This window comes from Physcomitrium patens, chromosome 6, assembly GCF_059467195.1.
Source record: "Physcomitrium patens ecotype Gransden chromosome 6, ASM5946719v1, whole genome shotgun sequence".
NCBI lineage: Eukaryota > Viridiplantae > Streptophyta > Bryopsida > Funariales > Funariaceae > Physcomitrium > Physcomitrium patens.
Window position 1 is genome coordinate 5,441,240 of NC_143415.1, and position 11,037 is coordinate 5,452,276.

General features: G+C 43.0%; 2 protein-coding genes across 5 annotated transcripts; one reads left to right on the top strand and one right to left on the bottom strand.

Moving 5' to 3' along the window:
- The first annotated feature begins 2,953 nt into the window (after positions 1 to 2,953).
- LOC112283940 (dirigent protein 11) lies at positions 2,954 to 4,288 on the top strand. Its single transcript, XM_024523355.3, has 3 exons — positions 2,954 to 3,035; positions 3,334 to 3,427; positions 3,558 to 4,288. Exons 2-3 carry the CDS (start codon positions 3,352 to 3,354, stop codon positions 4,019 to 4,021), a joined length of 540 nt encoding a protein of 179 aa, XP_024379123.1. The 5' UTR covers positions 2,954 to 3,035; positions 3,334 to 3,351; the 3' UTR covers positions 4,022 to 4,288.
- A 776-nt stretch (positions 4,289 to 5,064) lies between these two features.
- On the bottom strand, positions 5,065 to 9,639 carry LOC112283939 (uncharacterized). 4 transcript variants are annotated; one of them, XM_024523354.2, is made up of 12 exons: positions 9,374 to 9,639; positions 8,763 to 8,955; positions 8,492 to 8,577; positions 8,092 to 8,176; positions 7,855 to 7,933; positions 7,457 to 7,596; positions 7,131 to 7,217; positions 6,868 to 6,980; positions 6,277 to 6,407; positions 5,892 to 6,011; positions 5,503 to 5,677; positions 5,065 to 5,241 (listed from the first exon to the last, which is right to left on the bottom strand). In XM_024523354.2, exons 1-10 carry the CDS (start codon positions 9,427 to 9,429, stop codon positions 5,902 to 5,904), a joined length of 1,080 nt encoding a protein of 359 aa, XP_024379122.2. In that variant the 5' UTR covers positions 9,430 to 9,639; the 3' UTR covers positions 5,065 to 5,241; positions 5,503 to 5,677; positions 5,892 to 5,901. The 4 variants fall into 4 exon arrangements, with proteins under 4 accessions (XP_024379122.2, XP_073390841.1, XP_090107169.1 ...); XM_073534740.2 differs by having other exon boundaries at positions 8,763 to 8,890; positions 9,374 to 9,618; XM_090251043.1 differs by having other exon boundaries at positions 8,763 to 8,890; positions 9,408 to 9,576.
- Positions 9,640 to 11,037: the final 1,398 nt, after the last annotated feature.

Consider the following 11,037-nt stretch of genomic DNA (forward strand, 5'->3'; position numbering starts at 1 on the left):
TTATTTAAGGTGGAGCTATTGTATTCCCCCATTCCCTTAAACAACCAATCTCTGATCTGGTGCTTCTACGACGAGGCCGCCTGATTGCTGTGGGGTCGTAGCAATAAAGGTTGGCAGAACATCTAAGACGATGGATTGAAGTCAGCATAAAGGTGATAAATTTTTGTGGACGTCCATATTGTTTAGATCTTAGCAGCAAAACTAGTGAAACTTTTGACCTAGTCGAGTAGCCCAAGGTGGCTGTACTTAGTAATATTCACTTAGAATTAAATCAAATTGTAGGAAGGAAGCAAGGACTTCCAATTCCAGTGCACTTCAGGAATGGCGAAGTGTGGACAAACAAGGACAGCCAGCAAGTTCAAATTTCCAGCAGGACGGCTATAGTGTTCCAATCTTATCATCGACACGTGCAATTGGAACCTAGCCAAAGTCAATGTGATCGACTAATCGACAAGAGATATATGCTCTCAACAATATATAGAGGTGCTTAACGGTGTTGTCAAGGAGCTTGAGCTATTAATTTGAGGACACTCTACACACTCAACAGCAAGGTTATGGTTGAAGTCAACGAGTCGTGTGGGCTGAATTTAAGTAGCTCAAAAATCTTCTTCCGTCTAATTTGACTTCAACCTCAGTGAGAAAATTAGTAACGGAGGAAGTTAGGTCATGATTCCCACAAGTTAAAGAGTAGCAGGCTGAGTGACAAATTTAGGTTAAGGCTGATGAATTCTTGTATTGGGTGAATCAAATCAAATCAAATCTGTGGATGAACTTATGTTAAAGAGTAGATGAACTTATATTAAAGAGTGGATGAATGCTTATTTATAGATGAAAAGTCATTTTTGGATGAAAATTTTTCTTAGATGAAACTTCAACTTGGATACGAATTAATATTAAAATTAAATTAATTAAAATTAAAATTTGAACCATATAAGAAAATCATCTATCAAGTCTGGTTTTATTTTTATTTTTTTTGATAATTGAATGCCTTGTGTTGTTGTTATGGATTTTTGAGTGTGGATTTTCAAATAGTCAAGAGAATAAAGAATTTAAGATAGAACTAAAGATAATTTAAACAAACAAGTATAAATTAATTAATGGTTGTGAACTATAATAGATCTCCTATTAAAGGGATTTATTTAGATCACAATTGAAGAGTTATGGCACTTCTTAGACCTTAAATCAAATGCTAATTAACCATGGTTAAAATAATTAGATAATTAAATTGTTGTCAACTAGAATAGACTCCAACTAGTAGAGATATATTTTAGCTCACATTTTAGTGCATTTTTAAGAGTGAGGCAGTTCTAATAGGCTTGAAAGGCAATTAGAAAGAAATATTGATTGAGAATTATGTGCAAAATTTCTAAGTGGAATTCAAACTTGAAGTAGCTAATAAATTGGATTTTTTGGAGCAAGAGCTCATTAGCAAGAGTCATCACTCCTTCTTCTAGTAATTTTTTCTATTCGGATTTTTTTTCTAGTAGTAGGGAAATTTAATCATTTTGTCTATCCTTCATACCATTTCTTTGCATCTTGAAAATTTTTATCATAAAGTTATTGATTTCTTAGTTGATATGCTAGTTTTTTTGTAGAAATTTTGACAATTGCTAAAGACAAGAAGATTAGAGACTCTTGAAATAAGACTAATAACTAAAAAGGCATTTACAAGAGTGAAAAAGCCTTCACTCTTGCTTCTATATATACTATCTAATTAAAAGGTATATGGCAATATTCTATAGAACCTCCAACATGTGTTCAACTTATGAAATCTAAGTCTAACTTACAAGATAAATTTTCTATATGTATGCTACATGGTTATGTTGTATCACAAGTTATCATGTGACATGTGGCTAACTTATTGGCTAAGTTTTCTATCTACCAATCAATTGCAAACACTTCTAAATTCAAATCCGCATCTATGCAACTTCTAAGAAGGTTGGCCATAAGATATTACCAAATCTATTTACTTCTACTTACTTCTATCTAAGTTCTTTAATCTAGGTAAATATGTATGTTTGTGATACCAATCATCTAGAGGTCTTTATTCTCTTAGGTGTGTCTATAGCACTTTAGGATGTGTGTGAAGCCACTTAAAAGTGTATATTTAGCCTAAGCCAATTAGAATACATCACCTTTGTTATTATTTTTACTAGTGAATTGAGTCAAATACTATAAATTATTAGTTCTTATTGATTTTTTAAAAATAATAATAATAATAATAATAATTTTTGTTGAAAAATACAAAAAAATATTAAGAATTAGAAATATTTTTGATTTATAACGATTTATTTTTTTTAAAAAAATATCATAAATTATAATAGTATCAATGTAGGATATTTGTAATTAAATGACATTGAGGGACATATGTAACAAACTAATATTGTTATTCAAGAGTACTTACAAATCTTTAGTAGATTGTACAACACAATAAGAAACGGGAGCTCAATTTCTACGAAAGAAACCCAAAGCCCAATATGTATGGAAGTAACAGGGTTCTCACGGCGCTGTCATCGACGACTTAGGAAGAAAAGGCAACTTTTTCAGCAATAGAAGTTTTGAGCCCCAAGAGAATAACGACCTGTGTTGACATGCAGACGTAAACAAGCTTCGTCGTAAATGCACCACAGAGGCTGGGTATCCCCACTCACTTGCTCGGTCTCGGCTTTCTACTGTACAATCATGTCCACAGTCAATTCTAAGGGGCGAATATCGGACCAGTCAGCAGTGCCGTTGAAAGCTTCACCACCGGAGACTGTTGAGGTGGTGTGGCGTCAAGTTCCCGTTCAACACTGGGCCCCACATGTGGGACTGAGCTTCAGATCAAGTGATTCGTGCTGTTGACTCTCGGCGTTTTCATCAAAATTGCCTGGATAGTGGTCGTTCCACAGGGATTGATCCAGTCGGGTATAAGTAACATGAGTGGAGTTCACTCACACCGTGTCACTCACAAAGCTTACAATTGCCATATCAACTCAGTGCAATCCGCAAACACTGTTGGTCTCTTCGATTCCAGGCGAGACAACTTTCCCGAGGTATGATTCCTCTCCACGGCGGAGGTTTTGGGTGAGATTAGCTCGATCGAGCTGTCAGTCTTCGTGATCGTATCTCAATGCTAATTGCATGAAACAATCCCTCTATTGTTCTTTCACATGCGTAGCAGCGATGTGATGATGGACGAAACCCAGACATGCATGCAGAAAAAGACCTCTATGTGATGGTCCTGTATGATGATTTATCGTTAGCACTGTCGTGAGGACATTCTATCCTCTCCACAATCAGAATATGCTGTTCCAGGATTCATATCTGAGATGCTTCAATGATCCTGTGCAGGTAGCAAGTTAAGCAGCGATGGCAATCTCCGCAGCCGCCTACACCTTGTGTGTGGTGCTTTGCATCTGCAGCTTTCAGACATCGGTGTTTGCGGGTAGGTTCCTGATTAGTACGCATCCATGCTTAAGCGGATTGAAAGTGTGGATCTAAATGTTGTGTTGGATATTGAACTGCGAAAAAATACCTTGATTGCAACTCTTACCACCGACCTGTGTTGAATGCAGCGTCCAAGCCGCTGAAACTGACGTACTACGCTCACGAGACCCGCGGGGGACCCAATGCCACCCTCTTGCCTGCTGCTGGAACCGGGCAGGGCAACTTCAGCGCCCTCGGATGGGGAAGTTTCCTTGTGTTCGACAACGGATTGAAGGAAGGAGCTGCACTCGACAGCAAGTTGCTGGGCAGAATTACAGGATTCGGAGCTATATCCACCGTCGGAGGATCGGCAACGGGAGGCGTGCAGGTCACTAGCAAGTTCTGGTTCGGCGATGGATCCAAATACCCCGGCTCGAGCTTCACAGTGGTGGGCACCCTGTCTTACGGCCCAACTCCCTGGGAATTGGTGGTCATCGGCGGCACTGGAAAGTTCCGAGGATACTCTGGCTACGGACTGGCCCAGCCCGAGAACTCCACCACCGTGCCTCCGATTTACGTGAACAAGTGGAACTTCTACCTCACCAAGAAGTAGACTATAACTCGTCGTGACGAAGGTCGTGTTTATGTGTCCTATAGCACCAGATTTTGGCTCCACAACACGCAGACTTATGCCAAGCTTGATCTGACGATGTAGGAGTTTAAGGTACACCACGCATCAACAGCTGACGGTCACGTGGCTGTGGAGTTTGCGAAAGCGGAGACTTCCGGTATATCATTGATCGGAATAATGAGTGAGCTGTTGTGAACAATTTGATTCGGGTGTTCATACTCGGAGTATAGTAAAGATATACCTTGCCCACTTTGTGTGCGGAATCTACACGTCATTTTTGGCTATGGATATGACTATTGTACCATCCACCGCGCCGCGGATGCCTTCACAATCAGTGTTTCGATTTCCCTCGTGTGAAACATCACCCAGATCGAATTGTGCGAAGAGCAGTTGTGCATATTGTACAGTAAGGTGTCAGGGATTCTGTCGACCGTCATTTGTCGAAATGGTTTTCGGGCACACTTCGAACCTTGTGTGCACACAATCGACCAAGCGAAGCGCTTTTTTCAGAGACAGGTAGATTGAAGGACGCTGGAGTTTAAGCTGAACCATTGCCCAATACAGCGCAAATCTCTTGGTCTTGAGCTTAATCCCAATATCCCAGTGGTCGCAGTGGAATTGGAGAATTTGTAAGAATAAGGAGACTAAGCATTAGGTGGAAGAAATAGGAAGCCACAACACGGTAGAATCGCAGTGTGGACGGATAGATGAACTGTAGTTTCTGGTGGCAGTATGATGATGGTCAGTTCTTCGACGTAAATTGATAATTTTCGGGCGTTCAGAAATCGAGTGCGTGAAGCATGAATGTGCAGCTGGTCCACTTTGGAAAAGCGTAGGGAATCATAAACACTAAGAGCACAGGAGTAAAGGGATGTGGTCATCTGGCACAGGGCTGAAACACTAGGTAAATGCTTTAGTCAAAGCAACCTTCCACGCAGATTCACTATTTTAAGAGAAGAAACGGCAATTGTAGACCTAGCCAACTGTCATGCAAGTTATGCTTCCACTCAAATTGTGCGAAAAGATTTTAACCAATATGACGCCTTGAATTTAGACAGAAAGGTAGGGATACATAAAAGTGGAGTGTTCCCCATAATAAGAAATTTATGCACTAAATCCATACTTCTCAGCTTAGAGACCTATATTCCAGTTTCCTAAACAAACCTTGCAGGTGACTGATAAATGTCTCAATAGAATTGAATCTGCACAATGACCATTTCACAGCAGTGTAAGGGAGGCATGTAATTTTGCTCTTACCAACCTTAGCAACTAGATTCACTGAGCTTGTCAATAAGAGTATGCCGCTTATAATGATACATGGAATCGTATCTCAAGAAAATTAAAGCCAGAGTTTTATCAATTAACAATGAAAAAGTCGCAAAACAAAAACACCCCCTCCTAATAACAAATTCTTCATAAAACGATTGCATACTCGAGAATGGGGTAACGGTATGCAATCGAACCTGTGAAGAAACTGGAACACACTGAATCAACGCAATATATCTTGGCCAGTGGTTCCACCATTAATGCAGATTCTGAGGATTCGGAAAAGATGCCATAAACTTTACACTACTGCCAGGCAGGAAGAGCATCTCCACTTCTTCCAGTCAGAATGTGTGAACTCAATGTACCAGTTGCCTGCAATATTTAAGGTAAAAATAGGCTCAAAATGCAGGCACCGAATATGGATTCTCAGCCTTATTAAATTACTTAAGAATTGAACAACATCAACCTCGGTTCACTTCACTCTGTTCGGAGACGAAGGGCTAAAAGGCCAATAGATTATCTTTCGTAAATGCACACTGCTGCTACTTAAAGTAAATTTGGACAGAGCGTGCTTGCATGTTCTTACCTTGAATAATCTAGGACGGAAGAGTTGACATATTCAAAGGTGGACGATCTTCCTTTAAAAAGCTGTTTCCTTGGTCAAGGTCACGATTGTTCGGATCCGTGGCAGTTGCTTCGTAAATTCCTGTAAGTTTAGCATAGGCAAGCCAACATTTAGACAGAAATATGGGTCAGATTTTAAATTCACCAGTTTGTACACGTCGATTCCATCCAATACGTGGCAAAAATAAACTGATTCGTACTATGTCTTTCCTAGACCACAAAGATACAGGTTTCCAGAAAATTTTAACAAATAGCACTAAAAACAGTTAGAGGATCAGACATGCATCCATTTACATTTAACAGTTCTATAATTCACAAGGAAATAACGATAGTAGTTGGAATCAGACCTAAACCAAGCACAGTTGCGCACACTAGGAAGCCCAGCAGGGAGAAGTCCATTCCATAAATATACTCGAAGATTATTATGCCTACTCCTGTAACCACAATGTGTGTCGGTGAGGCAACAACAATATGCAACCTGCAAAATCGGCCACAGATCAAAAACAACATTTAACGTGGCACTTAAAAAAACCATATATAGAACCTGAAGAAAAATTGTCTATAAAGAGCTGAATATGCCTTCACTGACTCACATTAATCAGTAAAAGGTATCAGGATGACATTTCAAAGGTCAACAAAGATGCAAAGAGCGTAAAGGAGACACTACAAATGCACCGGCTATTCGAGGTAAATTACATAAGAAATCTTCCTAAATAAGTGACAAGATAGAAAATTGTTTAGAATACATTTCTGCAAATCCACTTAAACAATACTGTAAACATTACTGTGTAAACACACCAATATAATCCTCATCAAACGTCACGAAAAATGAGAACTTATTAATTGCAATTACCCCAATATAATCCGACATAAATTTACGCGACGTTCCAGCCAAGAAAGAAAAGAAAACTATAACACCTTAAGTAAAGATATGGTACCTGTCTTCAACAAAAGTATCAACATAAAAAATTAGCACAACACCAAACAAGATGGTACTTATGTACGCCCATGCAGCAGATCCATGTGGCTCTGATGATGGGTGTTGCTTTCCCTGCCAGCGCATAAGACATTTGTGAGTTTGAAATCTGATGTTGACGACAATTCCCGGTAACCGACCTCTTCATTCACGCTAACGTGGAATATGATAAAAACAAACGGCATCTAAGAGAGGCTTGCAGAAACAAACACAGAGAGCATTTACCACAGCCAGTTTGAACATGGCAAACGGAAAAATGAAACACGTAGCAGCAGCAACTGTTACTGCATGCAGCCGTTTCTTGGCATGGTTCTGCAAAAGCCGAATCTTAAAAATTAATGGAAAAAAGTGAAACAGTGATAAAGATTCAATCTCAGCACAAGAAAGACTAGCAATTTTTCCAACAAATGATGCTGCATCCAAAGAGATGACACCAGAAAAGCGTGATCACAAATAATTCGGTTTACCCTGATACCCTACATATAATCATGAAGGTTAAAAGTACATGGAATTCCAAAAGAAACTCGGCAGAAGTGCACTTCTGTAAGTACCTTTGTAGACACACGGCGGCTGATGATCCGTCGTATGGCTGCTAGTATCCCTGACATTGCCGGCAACAACATGGACGATGACTTTATTAGCCCCTCCTCGCGTTCAACTGTTTCTGCTTTCACAGTAGTAGCTCCGAAAGGTAGCTAGGAGTCAAAGAGAAACTTTTCAGCAACTGAGGACAACGCATAACTTTTAGGGGTAAAGTGACACATACTTAATGCGCTAACGATTGCCTAGAATTTATACAACTCGGATATAAAACTTCATTCGATAGAGGCATGACCCTACACGTTCATGAAAACTATACCGTCCATTGAAACATCAATTGTGCATCATTTCAGGAACAGTATCAGACTAAGCTAACAATTTATGAGTGAAGTGAGTGGAAAAAGGATATAGAAAGGAGAATAGCTTGACATTGCCCATCCTTGAGAGAGGAAGTAATACGCTGCACACATGGCCAATAATCCTCCAATCTACAATCCACACCAAATGAAGTTCAGTGCACCATGTCAGAATAATAATATCAAGAACAGTACAACCACCATATCTCTCAATGGCATTAAGATATTGCACTTAGTAAGATTTACTATTAACCACAACAACCATCTACACGTATTATTTGATGACATACCCGCCTCCACACAAGGCCATTTCGGCTGAATAACAACGTCGAGATCGCCCCCAACACTGCACCAGCATATTCCCCAAGTATGGTCCTGACACCCCCGAACGTGCTTATGAAGGTTATCCGTAGGAAAGGCGAGGCCAATGAGCAAGTCGTTCATGCTTTTTTCCTAGTTAATTATAGAAGATGTCTACTCCTCAACTTCTTAACAAGTATGCACAAAGGCAAATAAAGTTTACAGTCTGCTGAAAGGTGACTTCTGAACCAAACTTCCTAAACAACCAACGCAAAGGACTACCTAGATGGAAAAGAACACGTCAGAATCATACTAATAATAATAATAATAATAACAATAACAATAATGATGATAACAATGGCTAGAAATTTTCACGGAAGAAATAAATACCTAACAGGACCACAATTGCGAAGACCATTTGCCCACAGCAAAAGTGAAAAAGCCATGACAAATCCGTTCACAACGGCAGGCATCAGCTGAAAACCCCATCCGCAACCACCTGTGATTAGTCCTCGCTAATTTTCGTTCACAATATTCAATGCAAATAGATAAACACACACACCAGTGCGATGCGGGGTTTCGTCAGTGATTCCACGCACACTTCGATCTACAAAACTGTTGAGTGACATAATCGCATCAGAACAAATAAATCATTCACTACCAGGCTGTTGGGCAGCGGACGGCCACGCCATGGACGCTGGAGAGCGGAGAACAAGGCAGCAGAGCCCAGCAAGCAGACGAAGCAGAAAAACGTAAGCGAAACCCCTCGGGCAATTACGTAATGATAAGCTGCATACACCGACACCAGTCGCAAACATCGCCCCACAATGTGAATTGCATGCATTGGTGCCATCCTGCAACCAAAACCTTCCTTAGATATCCTCAATGTCTTCCTTGCTTACCCAACACATCACATTGCTCCCAGAACGTCCATTACAAAACCCTCTAAAACTCCACACCGCATCTCACAATGTCCAAATTCCAAACCCCAATCTGACCACCACTCAACACAACCCGCTAACCCTAATTCGAACACCTAAGCCCTCAAGAACCCAATGCCGCAGAAACCCCACGCGGTCTCGTCACATCAACTCCTCCACCCAAATCGCACGAACCACTAAAACCCCAAAACCAGCCTATGGTCGCACGCACGCACGCACACCCACGGAACCCTACCGCGCGAACCCTGATCCAAGCCCTCCCCGCGGGTCTGAAACCAACAGCGTCCCCGAAATTATTCCTCCTTTGACGTGGAAGGGGGGAAGCGCTTACCGGGTAGCAGCATCAGGCAGCATGAACGGCTCACCATGATTGCGAGGAGGCGGCATGGCAAATAATGGAGATGAAGCCCTGCACAGCACCACCTGGTTACAGCAGTGTATTAAGATTCGGCACTCCGCGCAGCATCGTAATGGAAAAAAGGAGAAGGAGAAGGAAACACAGGGCGCGCGAGACGACACGAGACGAGGCGAGGCGCCGAGGTGGAGGGAGGGAGGGAGGGAGGGAGGGAGGTCGGGGAAACGAGACAATTACAATATGCTTAGACCTCACGACTCAGCCTGAAAAGTAGCCCATGCCCGAGGATGATGATGTTCCCCGCTCCCACTCGGCCCCCCCTTCCCCGTCCCCGTCCCCGTCCCCTTCCCCGTCCCCGTCCCCTTCCCCGTCCCCGTCCCCTTCCCCGTCCCCTTCCCCGTCCCCTTCCCCGTCCCCTTCCCCTTCCCCGTCCCCTTCCCCTTCCCCGTCCCCTTCCCCTTCCCCTTCCCCGTCCCCTTCCCCGTCCCCTTCCCCTTCCCCGTCCCCTTCCCCTTCCCCTTCCCCGTCCCCTTCCCCGTCCCCTTCCCCTTCCCCGTCCCCGTCCCCTTCCCCGTCCCCTTCCCCTTCCCCGTCCCCGTCCCCTTCCCCGTCCCCTTCCCCTTCCCCGTCCCCTTCCCCGTCCCCGTCCCCTTCCCCGTCCCCTTCCCCGTCCCCTTCCCCGTCCCCTTCCCCGTCCCCTTCCCCTTCCCCGTCCCCTTCCCCGTCCCCTTCCCCTTCCCCGTCCCCGTCCCCTTCCCCGTCCCCTTCCCCTTCCCCGTCCCCGTCCCCTTCCCCGTCCCCTTCCCCTTCCCCGTCCCCGTCCCCTTCCCCGTCCCCTTCCCCGTCCCCGTCCCCTTCCCCGTCCCCGTCCCCTTCCCCGTCCCCGTCCCCTTCCCCGTCCCCTTCCCCGTCCTCTTCCCCGTCCCCTTCCCCGTCCTCTTCCCCGTCCCCTTCCCCGTCCCCTTCCCCTTCCCCGTCCCCTTCCCCGTCCCCGTATTATTGGAGCCTATATTTGAAATTGGCGTTCCCCTCGCTCTACCGCCCCGTTCACCTCTGCCCGCGTCGTTCGCCTCGAGCCCGCTCTCTCCATTTCTTTTGTCGCCTTCGCAGCTCTCTCGTGGCGCCTTCATTTGCCATGTCATCACCTCGTTCGTCAAATCCGATTTCATCCATCCTGTTGCTTTCTTCCCTGGTTTTTCCTTTTTCTTTGCTAGGTGAGGTCGCAGTTCATTGCTTGGATTTGAACTATCAGTTTTGAGCTTTGCAACTACTCGCTGGTAAAATTTGATCATTGTCAGTGGGTTCTCTTTCTCTCTTTTTTTTTCCTTTATGTTTTGAATATATATTTTTGAGTGAATGTGTATGTGTACCCAAAAATGTTTTGATTAATAGTTGAATTACTGGTATCACATGGTGAAACAAGAAAATCTTGTGACGTACTATCAAATAATGTTGATGTGGACTGTAAGTGAAATGGTTGATTATTCCAAAGACAATAAAAGGAATAATTTATTTAATTATTGTGTCTGAACAATTATGGTTCTGATGATCAGCATGTGATTTTTTTGTCTTTAATTGGATGGTCTTGTTCAATTTAGTACCATATGATGAAAAGTATACTTACAACAGGAAAAAAGTTT

Excerpts from the sequence above, each read along its gene's own strand:
- LOC112283939 (XM_024523354.2), bottom strand. The coding sequence starts at position 9,429 with ATGCCGCCTCCTCGCAATCATGGTGAGCCGTTCATGCTGCCTGATGCT. Across the intron at positions 8,177-8,491 it reads CGCAATTGTGGTCCTGTTAG|GACCATACTTGGGGAATATG; the intron begins GTATTTATTTCT and ends CGGGGGTGTCAG. Across the intron at positions 6,012-6,276 it reads CGCAACTGTGCTTGGTTTAG|GAATTTACGAAGCAACTGCC; the intron begins GTCTGATTCCAA and ends CTAAACTTACAG.
- LOC112283940 (XM_024523355.3), top strand. The coding sequence starts at position 3,352 with ATGGCAATCTCCGCAGCCGCCTACACCTTGTGTGTGGTGCTTTGCATC. Across the intron at positions 3,428-3,557 it reads TCAGACATCGGTGTTTGCGG|CGTCCAAGCCGCTGAAACTG; the intron begins GTAGGTTCCTGA and ends TGTTGAATGCAG.